General features: G+C 39.2%; 10 protein-coding genes across 10 annotated transcripts; 7 read left to right on the top strand and 3 right to left on the bottom strand.

Moving 5' to 3' along the window:
• Positions 1 to 805: 805 nt before the first annotated feature.
• On the top strand, positions 806 to 2,617 carry BRETT_004337 (uncharacterized protein; the record flags this gene model as incomplete). Its single annotated transcript, XM_041282833.1, has 1 exon — positions 806 to 2,617. The coding sequence occupies one exon, from the start codon at positions 806 to 808 to the stop codon at positions 2,615 to 2,617; it is 1,812 nt and encodes a 603-aa protein (XP_041135609.1).
• A 760-nt stretch (positions 2,618 to 3,377) lies between these two features.
• On the top strand, positions 3,378 to 5,504 carry BRETT_004336 (uncharacterized protein; the record flags this gene model as incomplete). The annotated part of the gene is made up of 1 exon (XM_041282832.1): positions 3,378 to 5,504. One exon carries the CDS (start codon positions 3,378 to 3,380, stop codon positions 5,502 to 5,504), a length of 2,127 nt encoding a protein of 708 aa, XP_041135608.1.
• A 1,075-nt stretch (positions 5,505 to 6,579) lies between these two features.
• Positions 6,580 to 8,211, top strand: BRETT_004335 (uncharacterized protein; the record flags this gene model as incomplete). Its single annotated transcript, XM_041282831.1, has 1 exon — positions 6,580 to 8,211. The coding sequence occupies one exon, from the start codon at positions 6,580 to 6,582 to the stop codon at positions 8,209 to 8,211; it is 1,632 nt and encodes a 543-aa protein (XP_041135607.1).
• Positions 8,212 to 8,807: 596 nt separating this feature from the next.
• BRETT_004334 (uncharacterized protein) lies at positions 8,808 to 10,409 on the top strand (the record flags this gene model as incomplete). The annotated part of the gene is made up of 1 exon (XM_041282830.1): positions 8,808 to 10,409. One exon carries the CDS (start codon positions 8,808 to 8,810, stop codon positions 10,407 to 10,409), a length of 1,602 nt encoding a protein of 533 aa, XP_041135606.1.
• A 50-nt stretch (positions 10,410 to 10,459) lies between these two features.
• Positions 10,460 to 11,854, bottom strand: BRETT_004333 (uncharacterized protein; the record flags this gene model as incomplete). The annotated part of the gene is made up of 1 exon (XM_041282829.1): positions 10,460 to 11,854. The coding sequence occupies one exon, from the start codon at positions 11,852 to 11,854 to the stop codon at positions 10,460 to 10,462; it is 1,395 nt and encodes a 464-aa protein (XP_041135605.1).
• Positions 11,855 to 12,172: 318 nt separating this feature from the next.
• On the top strand, positions 12,173 to 14,086 carry BRETT_004332 (uncharacterized protein; the record flags this gene model as incomplete). The annotated part of the gene is made up of 1 exon (XM_041282828.1): positions 12,173 to 14,086. One exon carries the CDS (start codon positions 12,173 to 12,175, stop codon positions 14,084 to 14,086), a length of 1,914 nt encoding a protein of 637 aa, XP_041135604.1.
• A 64-nt stretch (positions 14,087 to 14,150) lies between these two features.
• On the bottom strand, positions 14,151 to 15,371 carry BRETT_004331 (uncharacterized protein; the record flags this gene model as incomplete). The annotated part of the gene is made up of 1 exon (XM_041282827.1): positions 14,151 to 15,371. The coding sequence occupies one exon, from the start codon at positions 15,369 to 15,371 to the stop codon at positions 14,151 to 14,153; it is 1,221 nt and encodes a 406-aa protein (XP_041135603.1).
• Positions 15,372 to 15,643: 272 nt separating this feature from the next.
• Positions 15,644 to 16,453, top strand: BRETT_004330 (uncharacterized protein; the record flags this gene model as incomplete). The annotated part of the gene is made up of 1 exon (XM_041282826.1): positions 15,644 to 16,453. One exon carries the CDS (start codon positions 15,644 to 15,646, stop codon positions 16,451 to 16,453), a length of 810 nt encoding a protein of 269 aa, XP_041135602.1.
• Positions 16,454 to 16,803: 350 nt separating this feature from the next.
• BRETT_004329 (uncharacterized protein) lies at positions 16,804 to 18,905 on the top strand (the record flags this gene model as incomplete). The annotated part of the gene is made up of 2 exons (XM_041282825.1): positions 16,804 to 16,988; positions 17,627 to 18,905. 2 exons carry the CDS (start codon positions 16,804 to 16,806, stop codon positions 18,903 to 18,905), a joined length of 1,464 nt encoding a protein of 487 aa, XP_041135601.1.
• Positions 18,906 to 19,027: 122 nt separating this feature from the next.
• Positions 19,028 to 22,563, bottom strand: BRETT_004328 (uncharacterized protein; the record flags this gene model as incomplete). The annotated part of the gene is made up of 2 exons (XM_041282824.1): positions 19,028 to 22,470; positions 22,506 to 22,563. 2 exons carry the CDS (start codon positions 22,561 to 22,563, stop codon positions 19,028 to 19,030), a joined length of 3,501 nt encoding a protein of 1,166 aa, XP_041135600.1.
• Positions 22,564 to 23,341: the final 778 nt, after the last annotated feature.

The raw sequence follows: 23,341 nt of genomic DNA, 5'->3' as shown, positions 1-23,341 counted from the left end.
AAAGATCCAAAAAATTCATATATTAATGTGCGGCGTGTGATTATGATCTGCAGGTACTTTCGAACAATCTGACTATTTTAGATGATTGTTTAGTTTCTGCTTTCCATTATTCTTCTTTCTTCATACCTGTTGTTTTCCACTTTTTCTTTTTTTTCGCTTTTTCAAAGAAAAACAAAAAGGTGCGTCAATTTTGCATTGGTGACGTACACGCTGAAACATTGAGAAGTGAAAACTTCACCCAGCTACATCAAAATCCGCTTATTGTACATATTTCTTTAATCTAACATGCACCTAGGTAATCTATTCTCTTCTATTGGAATAATTCTTCACATACACATCTTTAAATATATAAATAGTCTTTCCCGTGTATGTTTAAAAAGGGGTCCCGCCAGTTTTGTTACCTCGGGTTTGGAATTAGACTTGACTTTCTCATTTAGCTGTTTGAATATTTATTTGGCTAGAGATTGAATACCACCATTTCTTTTTCTCCTTTATTCTATTGGTTACGACTGCTTGAAAAACTCCACATTGAAAAAGAAATATATTACATTTAATTTAACCTTACTACTGGTGATTGAATTTTTTATATATATATTTTTTTTGTTCCCCTTCTAACTAAGCGCAATCATTTTTAGAAGACGGGCATTGTGTTTCAAACCATAACTGTGACGAAACACTCAATTGAGAGCATTATCGTTAATTGAGTGCAAGCTCACTGGATATTACGTTATATCTGTGTTCAAAGATTTACAATTGACCTAGAGATTAACTCAGTCTCAGAACGAAAGTAAATTTGACAGCAAAGATGTATAACACAAATCAGCAGAAAATCACAGCATTTCGCTTCAAAGACCCGTTTGCAGCTGATAAGTTTGTTGTGTGTCATGCCACGAAAGGAAAGTGCTGTCGACCAAACTGCGATATGGGGATATTGAACTACAAAGACCAAGACCTTAGATTTTACAACTCTGTTGACACTGCAATGGCTCAGGGATTCGTTCCATGCGAATTCTGCTTTCCAGATTTGCAGAATAAACCAGTGAATTATCGTGATGGAAGTCATGTTAACGTCAACTTGGACCTTCTGCTAAACACAGTGACTGCCGTGAATAAAGAAATTGGCTTTGAGCCACTTCCTTCCATGAAGAAATACCCAGAAAGCAAGTCAGAGACATCGCACTTGAAGGAACGCAAAAGCAGCAGTGGCCCATCGCCTCACAGTTCTATCAGTTTATCGAAGAACGAGCTTGACAGATTGCAGTTGATAACGATAGCATGCAGGCATATTGCATTAGCTGCCAGTTCTACAGTCCTCGAGGTTTCGTGTCCCGAGGGTGAAAGAAAGAACTCAATTCTCATGACTACCGGGAAAAAACGCAGAAGAAGAGGAGGAGTGTTGGGGTTTAAAGAGTTGGCGGCCAAATCTAGACTTAGTCCTTGGCATTTCCACAGAGTTTTCAAGAATGTCACAGGGCTCACACCCAAGAACTACGGTGATAGGTGCTACTCTTACATCAGAAAACACTCGAAGGGTGTGCCCGGGAGAAGGGTAATTGTGATAAACACAAGAATCGCAAACCCAACCCTGGCCAATGAGGAGGAGCACCAACTGCAGTACGAATCCATACATTCTGCTGGTGAGAAAGGTCGGCAGGTCCGCAGACATTCTATGTCAGTTGTTCCAAACAGAATGAATGGAACCATGAACCATATAGACGTTAAAGGTATCGGATCACGATCGATGCAAATTTCTAGATCTTCGCATAACCTTCCAAGGACACCCAATGACGGAATGACATCTTCTCTTGCCATGGCTGCAGAAAAGAGGAAGTCATTTTCCTCGGTTGGTGCACCATACAAGAAGGCCAGATCCTCGGTTGCATCGTCAAGAAATTCGCAGATGTCGGAAATCGAACCGATGACGACTTCATCTATCACCAGCAACGATATGGTCTCAAGGGAATCGGACATGTCGAATCTTTCGACGCTTTCCGAGAACAACATCACATCCTTTGCCAATCCATTTCGGTCTTACGTTTCGCAGCCTTCAAACTCAAGCCCAACCAGTCTTGACTTCATTTCCTCCGACTTGACGGAGATGTCGCCCCGCAGTTTGGGTACGGACCATCACGAGTCTCGCACCTCACAAAACAACGAGTCGCTAAGCATTGGCTCCAATATGAGCATGAGTGCCTCGCCAACATATGAGTACACCTCAGGAGAAACAAATGACGTTTTTGCCGGTCTTTCCATTGCCCGCAACGATGATCAGAGTGCTCTCAATGCAGACGCTCCATACTTCTATTTTATTTCGCCCGAAAGCGAGTCTGCAAGTGATGCAATGGTTACTCCCGCCGACTCAGCTAATAACAACATAAACTTCGCCGAACTCATGGCAGTTGCGCCAGGTACGGATACACTAACCGATACTTCAACAGGCTTCAACTTTGGGGCATACAACGAACCTCAAATTACAGCAAGTCAGATCGATCTCAACCTGCTACCCTCGGATCCGGTGCAAAAGAAGCAGAATATGCAGAATGATAATAAGATTCAGGATCCTGTTATGTCTGGTTTGCATTTTTCTTCTTTCTACAGGGGTTCCCAGTTTAGTTAATACCAATTTCTGGCATGCTTAGATCGCTGATGATGACTTTCATGCATACTCTACACTATTATGATATCATGCGATACTTAGTTTCAAGTTACGTTGAGTCGTTTTAATCACCCTGTCTTTTTTTGCTTTTTTTCTTTTTCACCCCTTGATTTTCCTTTCCTTTTCATTACTGTTGATTCAGCGGTTTTTTTATGTTACGTTCACATCCTACTCACGGATACACACAAAATTGGGTTTGATTTTTTTTTATTTTTACGGTTCTATTTAAAAGCACGGTTTCTTTGATAAAGTTTCTTTAATTAATACCTGTTAATGAGCTTTCGAATGTAGATGTATAATTTTGTAAATTATGCTTTGTTTGTGCATTCGGTAATTTCAAACAGAATATCTAACGTTGATGCTTGCGCCCAGTAAACGGCTTGTACATAGAACTTTTTCCGATTGCCAATCAGTGGGCCCTAGCATTGTTTACAAGTATTGTTTTTCTTACCTCAAAAAAAAAAAAAAAAAAAAAAAATTTCAAATCAGTAAAAGCTCCTCCTTTTTTTCTCCGTCTATTCAGAAAACCAGTCATACTAGATATGCTTATAGCTTTCCCTTATACATTTCCATTCACGCATCGTATACTACACTCAGAATAATCCACAACACCTCAGATATCGTCTACAGCCAGCACCTCAGTTTTGGTTTCACTCCCATTTGACATACACGATCTGAGTGAAAAAGAAACCTGAACCTGGCTTAATTAAGCAGAGATATTATGGCACCCAAGACGAAAGCAGCTAAGACTGCACCGGTTCCAAAGCATCCGATTCTGTGTAAAACATCTTCGGGAACTTTGGACCACTTGGCACTCTCTGAATCGTTGGGATATCACATATTTAGAAAAAAACAGAGGAGATCTTGGACGCCGTCTGAAGACAGGCTATTGAAAGCTATGGTGATTCAGGCATTTTTGGACAAGCACAATCTAGAGCGATACAACAAGGAGGACATCGATATTTCTGAGATCGACTGGGTGCAAATAAGCGCGGGATTGGACGGTAGAAAGTCCAAGGAATGCAGAAAGAGATGGTCCTCATCTCTGAACCCTCGTCTTCGGAAAGGTAAATGGACTAAAGAAGAGGACGCACAACTTGTTAAGGCGTACAAGAAATACGGATCGTCGTGGCAGAAGGTGGCAACGCTGATAAAGGGAAGAAACGAGGACCAGTGCTCAAAGCGATTTACTGAGGTCCTCAACACGGATCCAAAGGAAAGACTAAAGCCTTGGACAGAGGAAGAAGATCTTAAATTAATACACGGAGTGAAGAAATGCGGAACTAAGTGGAGGGCCATTTCCAAATCGCTCAAAGGTCGTCCAAGTCTCACGTGCAGAAACAGGTGGCGCCGTATTATTACGGATGTGGCCAAAGGAAGTGCAAATGAAGATATAATGAAGGCCGTCGGAGTGTTGGATAAGAACGGAAATCGGCTTTACACGTTCGAGGCCAGCAAGAAGAGCAAGAAGAGCGAGAAATTACAGGTTTCTACATCCGTGAAGGCCGAGACTGGAGATAGATCTGCAATTTCGGCTAAACATTCACCACAGTTTCAGCAAGCAGCTTCAAAGAAAGGTAATGCGACAGGCATTGCTCAATCATACTCACCAAGCACATCCTCATCATATGCTTCAGTGAGCAGCCCGTCTTCATCCACAAGCTCTGGTTCTGGTGCGTCGATGAACATCCTGGGGCATAACACGTGTCCACCGACACGTTCATACACACACTGGCGATATGCACTGCTTGACCCACGCACAAACGAGGAATTAACGCAGTTTTCGGGCCAGATCTCCACGGCAAGTGTTGCCCACAAGCTGATCGAGCTTGCCAAGTATAATGGGGTTACACTAACGGTTCATCAGCACATTCATCATCATTACAGTCCGGCATCACCGGTGCCAGACCCACAAGCATCCGTCAGCAGATTTTCGCACTTCAACTACCTTCCACCGCTAACCGAGGTACCCAAACTTACATCTTCATCACCTGGTAGTGTCAAGGAGCCCTCAACCAGTCCACAGGATCAGCAGGAAAAGGAACTTTCCGGAGACAAACGATCTGTATCCTCTCCAAATGGAGTTGTTCCTGATGCTCTTATACAATACCAGATGGGAGCAGGGGGAAGCAACAGTCCTTCATCCTTGATACCCATGTTTCCCAACAGAGACAAACGTTCACTGGTAAGTGGGCAGCAGAGACCGGAAACGTTTGTGAGATCGCACAGTACGGAAAATGCATCGCAAAAGATGAGCCAAGAGAGAAGCAGCGTACATAGATCAAACAGCGTTGGAAATACGTTGCCGAGACGTCAACAGCTGGTCAAGGATAGTGCAGAAATGAGCCAGGATGGAAGCAGTAGGCAGCAAGGTGATGGAAATCCAATTTCCAGTCGTAAAGGCGTCCCTATCGATACCAACAGTGCAAACAGCGATGATTTAGAAGAGGAAGGACTTGATTTTTGGGAGACACTCAGATCAATAACACAACCAAAGCCACAAAGTGGAGGAAGACCGGTTTCGCAGCATCATCCCGTGCATTATCTGGAGGCAGCAGAAACGGATACGTATAGTGAACAAAAAGTAATGCCTGCGAGTGGGGAAGAAAGTGCGAGAAATGGTGAAACTACAGAAAGCAAACGGCAGATGCCAGTTCCAGCCACCAACAAGTTTGATGGTTTCCCCAAGAATGATGCCGAGGAGGAGGAGGAGGAGGAGATGGAAAATTACACCAACCAGTATGGAATGTATTACAACGTTTTTCCGAATAAACCGCATTCGGGGAGTAAACGGTCTCCGCATGCTGATAGTGAGTTTGGTTATGTGATGCCATTTAACCCCTCCTAATTACTATTTCTTGTCCTTCTTTTGTGTTGGTAATAAGCTGTCGCTTTTCTTTTTATCAAAGTCACATTTCGTGCTATCTATATTCGTTTATAGAATTGCATAATTGTTAAAAAAAATTAAGTATAAATAGCATGGATACAGGAGGAATATATTGCATGCCGCTGTCGGCTGCCAGATGAAATTATAACAAGCACCATAATGATTCCACAACTCGACTATTTCCTAATGAAATATTTAGATTCGCCCATCCAATCAACTGACTTGTTGTAGATCTTGTCGCCTAACTCAAAATACTTCTTGCTGTATTTCTGAACATCTGGTTGTTCGATCAGTCCAAAATTTGGTTGTAATCCGGTACTCTTCTTCACTCCTGCAAAGAACCCGGCAATAAGTGCAAGATCTAATCCTATATGTAGTGTTTGTGATATCTAGAGCCTCGCCATGTTAGTTATTGACCTTTATCTGAGGCAAAACTGACAAACATATACTTACGAATGTCATCGATGATTTCAAAATAATTTGCCCCACAAACAAGGGTATATTATATTTAACAGAGGTTTATGTATCAAAAAAGATGATGCGTTAAAAGAAACTAGACGGAATAATTAGAATCTTAGCTTGAGGTGATCCGATTAGAATGGAAATGAAATGTGCATAAAGGCTATTTTTTTTTTTTTCTTTCCCCCTCACTCTTGCTTATTATTCTAGGTAAGACCTATCAAATCAGTCGATCAGTGGAAATTTATTAATGCATTTTCCAGCTACAAGATGAGACGATCGTCCCCAGTAAATTTTTTGTTCTATTTTATTTCCGAGCACCACTCAAAGATTCATTACTTTTCACCCTTTTTTATCTTGATACTTGAATTTTATCAATAGTATAAGGACTATGTCTCTCTGATCATCATACATTTGCCACGAGATTTTAGCTTTGTGATAGATATATAATACAGGTTTGTGAACAGGTTCATCAGTATAATTGCCTTGTTTACGTATTCTGACAACATCTTCATCATAGATTTCTTTGTATTGTTATTGACCTGATATTGGACCAGCAACTTACTCAGTGCAAGAAATGGGGAATCAAAGAGGTACGAGACCGATGCAGGGAAGGAATAATGGAAGGAGCAGAAATTTCAGACCTACTAAAAGGAGATACAGAGATCAAGAGTATGAAGATGATGACATCGACTATTATCGATCACAGGGAAGAGAGTACCAGTATTCCAGATATAGAGAGTATGATAGATATGAGGAGTCAAGATATGGTGATATTGAAAGAACGTCTGGGCCTCCTGTTAGGGGACATTCAAGGCAGAATTACATGCCAGACAGAGCACCACCAAGAAACGGAAGGAGGGAAGCAAGGTTTGAAAATCGGGCATTGCGACCAAGGGATAGATATGATAATGAATTTAGAGACAGCGAGGAAGCAGACAGAAGAGCTAGAAAGGATACTCATGATATAAATCGAAAACCGTCACAGGGACCGCCCTCTTTACCTACAGGACCAAAGTCTATGGAGAAGAAAAGACATATCGAGAAAACAAGCACGCCAGGTCCACCTTTCAAGCGTTTGGCACAACGTGTGAAGCACAAAAATGTTATGAAGGACTACGAAAGGTCAAATGATAATAGATTTATGGATGCAAAGCCGTCACAGCCGGAAATTATAAAGTTCATGGAAGAGTCAAAAATAAAAGGACCAATATATGAAAGAATACAGCAAGTCGGAGAGGGAACATATGGCAAGGTTTATAAAGCCAGAAATAGGGTCACTGGTGCACTTGTTGCGTTGAAAAGATTAAGGCTAGAAACAGAGAGAGAGGGATTTCCTATCACAGCAAACAGAGAGATTGGACTTTTGCAATCCTTCGACAACAAGAATATAGTTGGCCTATCTGAGATGATGATTGAAAACAACCAAGTTTTCATGGTGTTCCCATATATGAATCATGATCTTTCCGGAATACTACAGCAGCACGATATTACTATTACGGATGGAGAGAAGAAAAACATGTTTCATCAACTTCTCGAGGGAATCAGTTATTTGCACAGGAAGCGTGTAATCCATAGAGATATCAAAGGTTCGAATATTCTTATCAGTAATAAAGGCGTGCTTAAAATCACGGACTTTGGATTAGCTAGATCTATGAAAAATATTGATCCGAAAGTTGAATCTCCAAATTACACCAACAGGGTCATTACACTTTGGTACAGACCACCGGAAATATTGTTAGGATCCACTAGTTATGGAAGAGAGATAGACATATGGGGAATTGGATGCCTTTTACTTGAGTTATTTACACGGCGTGCAGTCTTTCAAGGTACAAACGAAGTTGACCAACTCTGGAAGATATACGATGTCATGGGTACCCTACGAACATCTGATTGGCCAGATGCAGACAAGCTTCCATGGTTTGAAATGTTAAGGCCTAATTATCACACTGAATCCAAGTTTTGGAAGAAGTTTGGGAATCTTCTGAGCCCCGAATGCTTTAATTTGGCCAAATCTCTATTGGAGATGAATCCGGAAAAGAGGATTACGGCAGAGAATGCACTCAAGCATCCTTATTTTAGAGAGGAGCCCAGGGAATCGAATCTTGAATTTTTGAAAAATTTGAACGGTGAATGGCATGAATTTGAGGCCAAAAAGAAACGTAAAGAGAGAGAAGCTAAGGAAAGAGAAGAGGCTGCACAGCAATGAGGATTGTTGTATATATGTGTTAATAGAATGTTGTATTAGTACAATATGAGTGGTAGATTGCCTTTAATTATGCTTCTCGTAAATATACTTGATCATTTTCTACTTTGCGTGGAGATATCATGTATCAGCAATATATGATGTTGCTTTACGTACATCAGGTGATAACAACATTGGTCTGCGTCAATAAAATGTGGATTGAAAATTTTGCTCGTACCCAACTTCAAATACTTAATCTGCACAAATTCCTATTCCTTCAGGTATCATGAACATCTAACATTTTGCAACTTTACCAACATTGAACTGCCGTTTGAAATGGTTGCTTACAGTTTGTGGCTGTTACCACATACAGCAGTACACCAATTATCCAACTGGTATTTGTTGCTCAGCGCTGCCTGATTCCCCGTTCCGCCTGAAAAATTCAATGAATTGCAAGTCAAGCACAGCCTTTTTCTCGAACTAAAGTTTTTTGAAAAAAAAAATTTTTTACCGTAAATCTTGAATCTTCAACCATCTAGTAAAACAGAAACAGGCTCAACGCATTTAAGTTATTGGAACGTATTCCAGTGCAAACAGCAAACAGAACATTAACCGTAAAAATGGCAGCCGTCGGAATTGCTTTTGGTAACACGACAACATCGATCGCTTACGTCAGAGAAGACGGAAAGTTGGAAGTTATCGCCGATCCAGATGGAGACAGATTCATCGCTTCAGCTTTATCATATCTTGGACAGGATGAGTATCATGGATCTCAGGCTATTGGCCAACTTATCAGAAATGCTGAGAATACCATAGTGAACTTCAGAGATTTCATTGGTGTTCCATTCGAGAAGATTGACACTACATACTCACAGCACTCAGCCAAACCAATAAATGTTGATGGAAAGGTCGGATACGAGATCAATGGAAACAAGATTACCGTTGAAGAAGTCACAAAGAGACACTTGAAAAAGATTGCAAAGGATGCAGAGGATTACTTGGGTGAAAAGATTGAGGATGTTGTCTTGTCTGTCCCAGAGAACTTCACCGAAGAGCAGAAGGCTCTTTTGATCAATCTTGCAAAACAGTCTGGTTTGAACATTAGACAGACGATAAGCGAGCCAAGTGCTGCTTTATTGTCACATTTGACCTCCGAGAAGGAGCTCAACAATGATAAGGTCTACGTTGTTGCCGACTTTGGTGGTATCAGATCCGATGTCTCTGTTATTGCTGTTAGAGGAGGAATCTTCACACTTTTATCAAGTGCACATACCTACGAGTTAGGTGGAAACAAGCTTGACCTCGCATTGATGGATTTCGTTGCCAAAGACTTCAAGAGTAAGTACAAGGTGGACGCTCTTGGTACTAAGAAGTCGTGGGCTAAATTAAACTCTGCTTCTATCATCAGCAAAAAGACACTCTCAAACGTTGAGTCCGCTCCTATATCCGTTGATGCCTTGGCTGAGGGTTTCGACTACAACAACACCATAAATAGAATGAGATTCGAGGTTGTTGGTCGCCAGGTTTTCTCCAAGATGGCAGCTTTTATTGAAGATGCTATCAAGAAGGCCGGCTTGGAAACATTAGATATTGACTCTGTTCTTCTTGCTGGTGGTAGTTCAAACGTTCCAAAGATTGCCAGAAACTTGGAGTTCATTTTCCCTGAGAGCACCAAGATTATTGCTCCATCTCTGGACTCAAAGCTTCCTAATCCAAACGAGTTGAACAGTAGGGGTGCTGCATTGCAGGCTTATCTAATATCCACCTTCGATGACGACGTTATTAAGCAATCATTGAGTGCGGATGTTGTTGAGACCAAGCAATTGAGCAAGCCAATAGGGCTTAAGGGTGCTGATGGTGAATTCATCACTGTTCTGCCTCGCAACACGGTGTATCCAATCAAGAGAGTTATCTCTTTGGAGGCATCTGCAGATGATGTGTTTATTGAACTCTACGAGGGTGAGAGAACCATAAAGGAGACAGTTGAGGAGCCGGAAGAAGAATCTGAGGATGAAGATGAAGAGGATGATGATTCTGAGGATGAGCCAGATATCATTAGAGAGGTTGTTTACAAACCATCAAAGCTTTTGGCCCAACTTGCACTTAGAGGCGCTGGTAAAGGTGCAAAGGTTGAAGTTGTGGTCAACATCAGAAAGGAGGGAAAGATTCAGTTGGCTGCAAGAAGTGGTAAAGTTGCCTCCAAAGGTGTCATTGAAGCTTAAAGAAAAGTCTTGTTTTTTTTTTCGCTATAAATAAATATATTAGTATTTGTCTAAAATTTTGCGAGAATCATATTTCTGGGATCAATTCGGACAAGATCGTCAAAATACCCAAAGTGTGACCTGGTCATTCGTTCAGGTGTAATCTTGTAAACTTCTGGAATATGCGTTTTACGAAATGAATTGGCGATAAGATCTGCAAGATACGCGCCACATGTCCAAATTCTAGGCATTCCATGCCCAGTATACCCAGCAGATATGTACATGTTTGGCCGTCCAAAATTAGTTAGATCACCAACAAAAGGTAGCCCATCATTTGTGTAACCCATGCATCCAGTCCAAGTATAATCATTAACATATTTCTTGTTCTTGTAGAGAATATAGTTCCGGTTCGCATAGCCGTTAAAATAACTAGCCACCTTCCTTGGAACAACAGAATCATCTACCGTGTTTATCATTTCGGAACTTTCTGGATACTTTAGATACGTCTTCCCTCCTCCGCCTATAATTATGGAACCGTCGGATCTTGCAGTCACGTAGTCACCTTCCATTGGATAAGCGTGGTAATAGTTGTAAGGAAGCTTCTTAATAGAATGATCAGCGGGTTTTAAATGTGAAACGCATCCTTTGACTGGAACTATCACACCTTTAAATTCGGGTAGAATAGCAGCAGTATACGCATTGGTTGCAATTACCACTTTGTTGGCAATAATATTCCCTCTTGGAGTCTCGAGAAACCATTTTTCAACATCCCGAAGGTACTGAACATCGGTAACAGCTGTGTTTGTTTGCAAATTAAGCCCTTTATCTACACAGTGCTCCAACAATGAACAAGCAAGCTTATAAGGCCACACTGAAGCAGTAGGGCAGAAAACACAACAATTTGTACTTTTATGGCTCGACGTATTTTCTGCCTGCTGCCCAAAGTATATATGAACCTTCTGCTTCATTTTCTTTGGCACGTATTTGTTACTCATAAAAGAATAATAATCGTGCATCATCCTCTTGGAAACAGACTCTGTTTGAAACGTATCACAGTTCAGTCTTTTGTCCAAAAGACAATCAATCTTGTACTTTGACAAAATATCCTCAAGACTTTTGATGCAATTCTCTTCGAAAATAGCGATGTCTGCAGCAATCTTTTCCCCATATCGTTCAACATAAGTCGAATGATTTTCATAGTAATATGCCCTAAGATGACCACCGTTTCTTCCGGTTGCTCCAGAACAAACATCACGTGCTTCAAGCATCACTACATTTCCCTTAAATCTCCTTTCCAAAAGAAGGCCGGCAGCGACAGCGGTACCTGTAAATCCTGAACCAATAATGACAGTATCGGCTTTATCTGGTATGCCCCGCTTATCTCGGTAATGTTGCAACCTTGAATCGGCATTCTCGATCCAGTATGATTTGGATGGTTTAGGAACAGGAAAATAATTTGGAGTCATTATAAGTTTGCTTCTCGTTCAAATTCCATTAAAACCGGCAATGCGTTTAGAAGACAAAGTATAAAATCAAAGCATTTATTTCTGTTCCAACATGTAGCCGATAAGATATTGACATTATTTTGGATGCATTTTTGTCCTTCTTAGTCTGGCTCGATAAGAAAACATTTGGCGGCCGGAAAAAATACTATATGCAATGTAAGGATGCGATTTTAGGATGTTTTCATTTGGCTACATATCACTACACTTAAACTTACGTATTCATGTATTTTAGTAGGTACCCTCATATATTGCAGACACTCATCCAATAAAATTCATCAAATGGAAGTTGAGCAAATATATGGTAAAGCACTGGATCTGGGGTCGCGTGAGTTTCGTCATGGCAATTTCTCCAAAGCCCTTAAGATTTACGCGAGAGGTATTTCTATAGGCGATACAAGAAACAAAAAAGAAGGTACATACAAAACACATAAGCACTACTCTAACAAATACAAAACGTTGGTGGATTGCCGCTCTGCTTGCTTTCAGAAGCTTGAACTATTTGACAGGGCATTGGATGATTCAAACTTCTTAATATCCGTAGACAAGTATGGAACCAAAGGGTACTTAAGAAAGGCCAAAATATTATGCCTCACAGGAAATCAGAAAGCTGCACTTACAACACTTCATTATGCCGCCAAAAGGATTCAAATGGGAATGCAAAAGTATGGGAAACAGCTGAGGGTGAATAAAAAATTGTTTGGTCAACTATTGGAGGAAAGATCTAGGTTGGCCGAAAAGTTGAATTTCATTATCATTGCAAATTTTGAAGGGAAGGAACATTTAAAGCGCATAGAATCGAAAACAGACTTTGTGTCCATATTTCCTCTTGAGGTGATATCTGAGGTGATGCATTACTTGGATCAAAAGGACATACTCTCTGTTTTAACTGTTTCACATGCATGGAATCAGACTTTCACTTCTTTACCACAGGCATTAAAATTTCCAAAGTTGGTGAAGCCTATCAGCCGAAAGCGATTTGCCAAATTCATGCAATTCTGCAATGCGGTCTTTGAGAATTCGTGTTCACATAGATTCATAGATAAATTAGAGATTATCCCCGTTAGGAATGATGAGTTATCTGTGTTCTCCCAACTCTCGGAAGCCTCAATTAGAATCTCTCATCTTTCCCTAAGTCTTCGAGTGATAGATAATCTAAAACTTTTAAAATTATTGGATTCTAATGATGACATGAGAAAACTGTTTGGATTGTTGGATTTTTTTGCGCTTCAAATGCCTCTAGTTGAGGATCAACGGGGAATAAGCTATTTCTTATCTTACTTATTGAACTGTAAAGTTTTAATGCTTAATTTAAGTGGAACTCGCTTCTCCAATTCATCTGAGAATGATAACATGAAGATGGTATTGCCAAACTTGAAGAGACTATATTTAAATATGATTTATCCCGCACGAGCCCAACGGCAGGATAATTCAGGGATTATGAGGCAGATTTTCCAATATGTTGATATGCCATCATTGGTGAGCATTGATCTCACTGATTGTGTTGTTACTAATTCCGATCTTGTAAAAGCATTTAATCCGGATTTGAAGGTATTAAAATTACGAAGGATACCTCGATTGACAGTTTCTTCAATTACAATGGTCTTAGAAGATATTGGTTGTAAATTGGAAAGTTTTTCCTTTATACAGAATGACCTCGAGCATATAGTACCTGAAACTATGCAAAACATGGATCTTTCCATTTTTGAAAATCTAAGGGTATTAGAACTTGAGAAAACATATATTACAGCTGTGGGACTTACAAAACTTTTGGAGTCCACCCACGGCTTATTGGAGAAAGTTTCCCTTGTATCAAATGGACAGTTAGCATTTGGATATGGACCTTTAAGCAATCGACTATTGACAACCTTTTCAATTCTTCCGTATCACAACTTTGTTGCCTGCTGCCCAAACTTGGTATCGTTATCATTAGTTCAGTGTTGCAATTTAGACGACCATTCAATCAGTACATTATCTAAAGAGATAATAGACCAAGGACAACCACAAAATCTTAAAGAACTTGACCTTTCCTATAATAATTTAACATCACGCGCACTAACTTTCTTATTTAACAGATACTCGTGGCTTAAACTTGCTATCCTTAAGGTGAATGGGATATATCTTTCCGAAGAGGAAGTAACATTTTTGACTACACGTGGATTTTGTACCAAAATTGAATGCAGACCTGTTGCTTAAATATATATGTTACCCATTATTTAAAAAAAAAGCCCAATATCTATAAATTATCATCAATACATCATTAATCAAGAGCACCGTATTTCAAAAGTAATTCCTTTCTCCTCTTTTCACGCATTTCACTTACCTCTTCTTCTTTCTTTTTTGCTGCAAGCATTACAGCAGTTGGAGAAGCTTCTGCAGCAAAATGTAGATCTGTGACCGATTCAATTTCACCATTTTCCCACTTTTCTTCTCTGTTCTTCTGTACTCCATGTGTAAACGTTTTCATTTTCTCAAATTGTGCCGCTTCACCATTCAGATAAGGCACAAACTGACCACGTCCATTTAAATAGCCCTTTTTCAAGTCCTTGTACACCCTTGATTTCGGATTGAAACGCAATTCCTCACCAGTTTTTATCACCTTTAAGTATTGAGGCTTATCATCCAAAGATCTCACAGGAACTCTGGCACCATTATCGAGAGCTAGAGGGTTATGCTGCATCAACAATGTTGACGAACCTTTATCATCACTATTCTTTCTTCTGAGCTCTTCAACATCATCCACTAGACCCAAGTCTAACATTTCCTCGATCTCATCCTCTTCAAACGTATTTGTTTTATGATCCTCCTGATTTTCCAAATCACTTTTATATTTATCCTCGAGTGTTTTGGCTTTCTGCTCCATTTGTTCCAATTGCCCGCTGTAATCTTTACTCGGATCGTATCCATGCCACCTATCTCTTTTTTCATCATAGTTATTGGTATCCATTCTAACCAGAAATCCATCAGCATTTGTTTGTCCTCCATTACTATGCGTTCGAAATTTAAATCTGATCTTTTTTGGCTTCTCGAGGCAATCTCTTGTGCGATGCCTTCTACTACCACAATTTTTACATATGACTTTACCGCTTGACTGTATGTGTGACCTAAATGGTTGATTTCTATTTTTTTCAATTGATCCACCGGTCATCTCTTTCTCTTTGGAGACACCTGATTGGTCCTCCAAAGTTTTAGCAGTTTCAACATGATCCACGATACCTTTTCCTTTCTTTGGTAAATTATTCGGTAAAATTTCCGCGTCAGGGTCAATCCTTTGGTGTTTGAATCTTTCCTTTGTTGTTTCCTTCTCAAGTTCTTCAATGAGATTTCTCTTTCGAGAATTTGAATTATCTTTCAGCGCTTCGGAATTATAATACCATGGCCTTTTGGTAATGTATGCGGGCACATAATCATTTATCCTATTGCCACTTGCATCGTACTTGATTTCGTGTTCCTTTGCATCCCTGAAGTTCTTTTGTGGCATTACTAAACACTAATTGTGATACTTTCTACTATTGATGTATTATTTAAAGAACCTATCCCTGATCTATCCACTTATAACCGCAGTCCAATACGCTATAAGAGAAGAAATGTTTGTATAGTTCGCTTTTTTTTTTTTTTTTTTTTTTTTTTTTTATCTCTATTATTTCATGCGATCTGAAAAATTTTATCTCTAAACATAACCAGATGGATCCTTACTTAGGTTGCATCAGCACTCCATAAGACATACATTTTCCGAATAACAATCATACAGAAATGAAGACTAACGCTTTTGTTCGGAAGTTAGCATCCAATGATAGGAGAACCCGTGAAAGGGCTTTTAAAGTCTTGAAGCAGTATCTTTCATCAGAATCGCATGCCGAAAGCTTAAATAAGTTAGAACTGGAGAAGCTATGGAAGGGGTTATTTTACACGATGTGGTTTAGTGATAGGCCACTACCACAGAAACGTTTGGCTACAAAGATGTCTCAATTGTTCTCTCAATGTATGCCTGAAGAGAAGTTTCCGGCATTTGTCTCTGCATTTTGGTATATCATGTCACAAGAATGGTCTAAAGTTGATAAATGGAGAGTGGACAAGTACTTGTTGTTGATGAGGTATGTGGTAAAAGAATGCTTTGAAATGCTAAAGCAGTCCAAATTTGAGGAAAAACTTCTGTGCAGATATTTATCTGCATTGGAGAACGGTATTCTAAGCGGTGATGTGAAATATGCCGGTGTTATTGTTTTCCATATCGTCGATGTGTGGCTTGACGAAATCGAAGAAGTTTTATTTGAGGATCTAGAGGATAGTGATGAAGACACAGTGAAAGATACCAACGAAGAGGAAGTGCGACAGAAAAAAAGAGAAATCATAGCCAAAGCGCCAATTGACAAGCTTCTAGAACCAATGGTTAATCTATATAATAAAGCTCCTCAAAAGGGACTTAAGAAAAGAATCGTTGAGAATGTCTTTGAAGAAGAAAGACTTGAAGAGTGGGGAATTGATGGTTCTAAATACATTGGAGAGAAGGATGAAAGCGAGAAAAAATTAAATGAGGAAGACGAAGAATGGCACGGATTTTAACTGCTATTTTTGCTCTTTATGATATATATAATAGATTAGATTATTGATGCTATAAGGTTCCACATAGTTATGTAAGAATGCAGCAATAAAGCATGTTTCAGTATACCGTATGTTTGTACCTTAGATTCCTCCTGAATATATGGCAGTTGTGGACAATCGACTGTAATCGACTTAGGAAAGTCGAAATGTTGCGAACTCGATGAAAAAAATGTTTTCAGACTTCACGAATCGCGAACGACAACAGAGTGTTAAATTGAAGTGTTCGTGAGATTTTTCTTCCTTCCTGTCAGAACACTGATTGTAATAAAGTCAGTTCCCGATCACTAAAACTCGAAGTCAAAACATACAAAATGGCTAGAAAGGAGAAATTCACAAATGCACCTGTTCTGTTTGTTAAGCAGGGCATACAGTTCATTCACAAGTGCAAGAAGCCATCTCAGAAGGAATATTTGCAGTTAGTGAGGGCCGTTGGAATCGGTTTCCTTATGATGGGTGTTGTTGGATATCTCATCAAGTTGATTCACATCCCAATCAGGTACTTAATTGTGTAAGCAATTATATGGCTAAAAAATTTGGTTATATGCGTGCGAAAGGAAATAATTTTCAAGAAAGTGCTACACTCAACTTGTTGAACAACTTTTGTGTTGAACCATTCACTTTTCACATCTTTATTTCTTATTAAACATTGGAAGTAAATTTTTGAAGTTTTGTTTAGTGAAAACCATTAGTCATTGATTATTGCCTTTTGCTACGTCCGGATTGAATTTACTGTTATGCAATAAGTATATGCTGTTGAGCGGTATACAAGTCAGGGTCCAGAAATAATGGTTGTATAGAAGTCAATATAATAAGGCAGTTGTTATAGTTTGGCGTAGCTTCTTCTTGTTCATCTAAGGGGTATGCAAATGTGTTTGTGAGTCGTTTGTATTAATAGCATTATGTAGAAAAGTGTCGATAGCACGTTATATTTGCATGGCGTCGATCGACGATGTACATTTTTTTTTGGATTTTAAAATGGCGGTTCGGCCACGAATCCGGTGGCTAGAAAAAAAAAAGGCATACGTCAACTCTAAATAAGCACATGTATTTTCACCACAATAAAGTCAGTGCTAGCCTGTTGCCCGCATCCAAAATATCTTTGGGTTCGTTGTAAGTATCGCATTATATTTATAGGAAACTGATTAATCGAATCCAACTTTCAAAGGTGATGAGCTTCTCGTCGTTGCTAGCTGAAATTACAAAAGACAAGAAGCTTGAAGACAAATTAAAAAAGGAAGAGAAGAAGTTCATTGGATTGCACAGTTTAAACAAGAAAAACGCCAAAAGCCGAACGCAACCAGTTCGAAAATCTGATAATGTCACCAAGTGGGAGACTGGTGGCCCCACGAGAAATGTGGGACTGAAATTTGAAAGTTTGCATCGAGATTATCGTCCAGATCCTGCTGTTGAACGTTTAAAAGCTGCAAGAAGGAAAGAAAGAGAACGTTTACAGGCTATCAAAGATGCAAAGTATGGCAAGAAAGTTACGAGAAGATCTGCTACCTCTGGTTCGAGACCATCGATTCAAGGCAGATTGAAAAATCATGTGTCAGCAAGATCACGTGCAACATCGTCAGGAAAAGCAACAAGACCAAAGCGTTCAACCAGTAGGCGTAATCGTGCAGTAGAGGCCATCAAGCCACTCAAAGTCACGGCAGTTGGACCAAAAATGACATTCAAGGAATTAATGAAGAAGGCCGATGAGATGAAGGAAATGCCTCATCCTACAGTACAGCATGTTAAGCGAGAAATTGGTATGCATAAAGAAGCATACGTTGCACATAGGAGGCCTCAAAATGTTAAAGAGATTCGCAGGGCACGGCCACAATTACAATTGCATAGTTCATTTTCGGGAAGACCATCGAAGGAGCTTCTAGAAAAGCTGTCCAGAAGAAAGACAAAGCAGAAAGCAAGAGAGAAAGTTAAACGCGCAACCCGCACTTCTCGTCCAGTTCAGTCTTTTCAAACCAGAAAGGAAGAAAAGCACACGGATAAATATGGAATTGATGCGACAGATTCGGATGATGATGATGGTAGCTATGATGAGGATGTTTCTTCAAGGCATCGCCGTCTAGATGATGATTTGGATGACTTTATCGTGGATGATGAAGATGATGATCGTGCTGCTAAGGAATATAGACATAGAGCTGCCATCAAAAGAGATGGATATGACCGGGATGAAATATGGTCAATATTCAACAGAGGAAGGAAAAGAAGACGTGATTATGGATATGACTCGTATGAAGATGTGGACGAGGATGATGATGATATGGAGGCTACTGGTGCAGAGGTTTTGGACGAGGAGGAGCGTACCTTAAGGCAGGCAAAGCTTGATGATAGAAAAGAAGCTGCTATTCTGGAAAGACACAGACTGGAAAAGCAGAAAAAGAAAAAGAGGCAGATGAGCCACTAAGTACCTTCTGGATGATACTCTGTTACTTTACTATAAATTATAATTCTACGAAAATATATTAGTTATGATCGTACTAATTAAACAGCTTTTTTATGTAGTAAAGTTTATATAATGCAAACGAATCACATTGAATCACTATATTCAAATTCGTACCCATCATCTTCACCTGAGTTGCCATCATCAAGATCAATAATTTCGGCGCTTGAGTCGCTGGATATCTCAATAGGTGATTTTTCATTTGAATTCATACTTTGAGGGTTCATAGTTGTGACATTTTGGCTTTCAGTGGAGCTTAATGAAACATCTTTGCGTTCACTCATATAAATCACGTCGTCATCTGTAGCGGCCAGATCAGGATTCTTTAAACCAACACTCCCTTCAATTTTTAATTTCTCTGTATCCTGCGTCGTCTCCTTTTGATGTTTCTTCTCGTTTGTATATGCGCTCAGATTATCTGTATATCCTGCCAAATCCTTAGACAGATCTTGTATAAAAGCATCGTCTTCATCCATAGGCTTCTTATCATCCTGTTCTGGTGATGAAATTGGCTCTCCTTCAGAATTATCTTCCGATTTTTCGGATGATTTATCAAGTCCTATGGTATGCATAAAAGTTTCATACTCATCATTACCATCAGTATTTTTGTTATAATCAGGTTCCTGATTTCCGGATAATTTTTCGTTGCTTTCCGTTTCTGGGCAATTATCAACTACATCATTACTCCTTGGCAACTGATCTTCCTGGTCTCTCTCTTCTATAATCTCATCCAATTTCACATTTTCTTCAGGTAAGTTTAATTTATTTGTATCATCAATGACAAATCCGCCATCCCCTTCGTTTTCTCCACTGCTTACCGAATTTAGTCCTATTTTGTTCATAAAATCTTCGTAGTCACCCTGTGTCTGATTCACGTTGTCTGGCACATGATCATCAGAATTTTCAGAATTCTGATCCATGTCTCCGGTCACATGCTTTTCAGAATCTATGTTTTCATCATTGTCAGTAGTTTTTTCCAAAGAAGCATTTTTTGATGGTTCTTCTGCCACCTCTTCCGTGTTTTCTCCGTCAGTTTCAGCCTCCTCGTCTTCATCATTCTCAAATTCGCTATCACTGACATCTCCAATGTCATCATTCTGATCTCCAAAATACATATTCTCATCTACATTCTGCGCATCTCCAAGAATAAAGCCACCTTCATCACTTTCGTTACGTTCGTCTCCTTGTTCATTCTCGTCAGATGAATCCAAATTGTCAGTAAGCTGTTTATTCTTGTCTTTCTGTTCTGAAACTTTGCCATGCTCTATGTTGAGACGGTTGATAATATCCATTTTCTTGAAAAGAATCTTCCAAGCTCTAAATGCGATAAGTTGTGTTCTTCTTCTACTTTTTTCCTCATCGTATTCTTGAAGCCCTTGACATATTAACTTTACGGCAGGCTCGTATTCTTTAAAAGTGACAACTCCCTGTATTTTTACCGTGGCCCGGGATCCCCCTCCCTTTGATCCACCATCAAAATCAAATCCTACTGCAGCTGGAACAAAAGTAATTCCCATAATCTTTGCCGCTCTTTCTGCCCTATCGTCCGATATATGAATGCAACCTTCTGGAATCATCCAAGGTCGATAAACGTCAATATTTCCAAATGCATTTCGAGGAATTTCGCCCCCGACTATTGCCGGTGGTACAAATTTCTTAGTTTGACTTTCCGCATACAACCTCACCACATCATCTTCATCTTCTCCAGCATCCGAACCGTTATAGTTATCTGGATCCTTTGAAATTACAAATTTGCTTTTCTTCCTAGACTTCATTGGTCTTTCACCTATTTTTAAAACTCTACCTCGCATATACCAAGCCTTGGCAGATCGAACAATTTGGACGTTCGATCTTTTGTAAACTGGAACTAGCTCTCCAGTCTTGTTATATTTGTTCTTTTTCCTTATGCTGCCGCAAGATATTCTTGGACGGAGAACCTCGTTAGCCTTTAGTTGGCTCTCTAATACGTATATTGGGTGATTCTTAAAATCCTGAATTGAATTGGGCATACCCTCTCTTAATGATCGCTCTTCAAATTCCAGTTCTTCAAATTTGTCTATTCTGTTCTGATTATTTCTTCTTATTGTACATGCTCCCTTCAGTAATGAATTATACCAATCATTGCCATCATCATCACGAGTTATACGCTTCTTCCTCACTTTTGCATTGTAATGCTCAGTGTATCGCCTTGTGATATCTCGTACACCACCTAGTCTATCATATCCCAAGACGTAATAGGCATTGTTATGCTCAGATGTTGTTGGTGGTTCCAATACTGATTTTGTCTTTACGATCTCGATGGTCTTTTTGACAATTGGATCGACAGTAATGAATCGTTTCGCATCCTTATCCCATACTTCACACCAAAACACCGGAAATAACTCTTCAAATTCGTTTTCTTCAATATCATCAGCGGACCGATATCTTGTTTTCGCACTGCGATGAACTCTCAAGTTATTCAAAAGGCGATCCCCTTGAGATATTGCTGCTACTCGCTTATTCTTATGATTCTCTGACTCTCTCTGTATCTTTTCCTCTATTTTTACAATTTTTCTATTATGCTTTTTGGCAATTGACGTAACCTGAGATAGGTTAGTAAAATCAGGCGGCTGTAGAGAGAATATAAGCCTTGCTTGTATACCGATGGATCTTAAAAGAGAAACAAATCCTTGAGCTGCTATATCTCTAGATCCTGTATGTCTTTTTACTGCCTTTATGAACTTTCTTTTGGACATTCTTTGCCGAGAAACTGCAGCATCCAATTCATCCCATGATCTTTTATAAATTGTAGGTGCGTTTTCGTTTATAGTCCATGACTTATACCAATATATCATTAGTTGTCTTAAAATATCCAATAGCCTTCTAGTCTTCGATGAAACTGTAGCCTTTTCTAGTTTTCGATGTGTTAAATACTCCAAGTACTGCTTTCTTATGTTATTTGGGATCCCTTTTTTAATCTCTTTTAGCAATTTTGGGTCCGAGCACCATGAATTCCTAGACACCCCGTGGGCTACCATCGTAAATAAATAAAGTACATGAATCTGCTTTCTGAATTGCCTCTCCTGTCGAGAGACGATGGTTTGCCGCTTTTTCTTTCTTTTATTTATCTTTAAAGGAATATTAATCTCTTTCCTTTCACTTTGATAATCGGGAAGTGCTGATTCTGGCAAATCAGGGGCATGTTCAAGATCAACATCTTCGAATTCGTCCGAATCGTAATCTTCATCCTCTTCATCATCATCCTCTTCTTCGTCGTAGACATCCTTTTCATCATCTCCATTATTGCCGGTATAATCATCATTCTTATCTTCACTATGAATTTTATTTGATTCAGAGCTTATCTTATCTTTTTCATTTTTCGAATCAACTTCCGTAGTGTTTCCTTCTTGATTAGACAATTCTTCACCTGAAGATAATGATATCACCTCGAGCTTTCCACCCTTATTCGTAAAATCCTTTTTTGAAGGTAATTTACTGGCTGTATTCGTAGGCACAATATCTGGACTAGCACTTTTGTGCTTCTTTCGTTCTTTAACGGACGTTCATTATTTATAGTAACCGAACCTTCCCTTATTGCTTGCTTTAAAAGATCCCTATATTGACTTGGGACATCAGATTGCATAATGTATCGGCATGACTCTAAAAAATATTATATATCCGTATTTATCAGATAGGATCAGGACAATCGCAAAAGTTGATGTATTATATTATTTTACTCGAAATGTTAACGCCACCGTTATTACTATCTAGTTGTTCGAGGAGTTGCACCAAAAAAAATAATAGTAGATGAGCGTCATAGTTCGAGAAGAAAAGCAAAATCGACCCGTCGGTAACCCATGCCAGAAGTCTACGCATACAATTATATTCTCAGAAATGTATACCGATTTGTTAAACCTGTGCCGATAGATAATATTACCATATTACTGGGAATCCTTAAAATATTTGTATTTCATATTTCATTTATGCATTTGCGTACCGATACAGATTCATGTATCACTTATATATAAGTTTCTGCCATATTCTGGCCACTTTTAATATGTTAATCAACACTTTTCATCTCGTAGGATAAAAAGCCTTGTTATACAATTTCCAATTTATGTATGTGAAGCACCCACCGTTCCCTATCGATGGCATAAAAAAGTATAATATTGTGCATTTCTGTTCAAAATACGTGAGATTTTGTTCTGGTATGCATTTTGGCCATCGAAATTTTAAAAGGGAGCAAGCACAAATGAAGACCCCGACTAAGTAATCAATCATTATACGTATAGTAGAAAGAACTGCTGTTAATTACAAATAATGATACGTAATTACTGGTTGAATGAATATAGCCGAACTGGCCTGACTGAATAAATCGTAAAATTAGTTTAGAATCATTCGCAAACAATATACTAAAAAAT

Source organism: Brettanomyces bruxellensis, chromosome 5, assembly GCF_011074885.1.
Source record: "Brettanomyces bruxellensis chromosome 5, complete sequence".
In the NCBI taxonomy this organism is placed as follows: domain Eukaryota; kingdom Fungi; phylum Ascomycota; class Pichiomycetes; order Pichiales; family Pichiaceae; genus Brettanomyces; species Brettanomyces bruxellensis.
The sequence above is the reverse complement of the archived record's forward strand: the minus strand, read 5'-3'. Positions and strand labels throughout refer to the sequence as shown.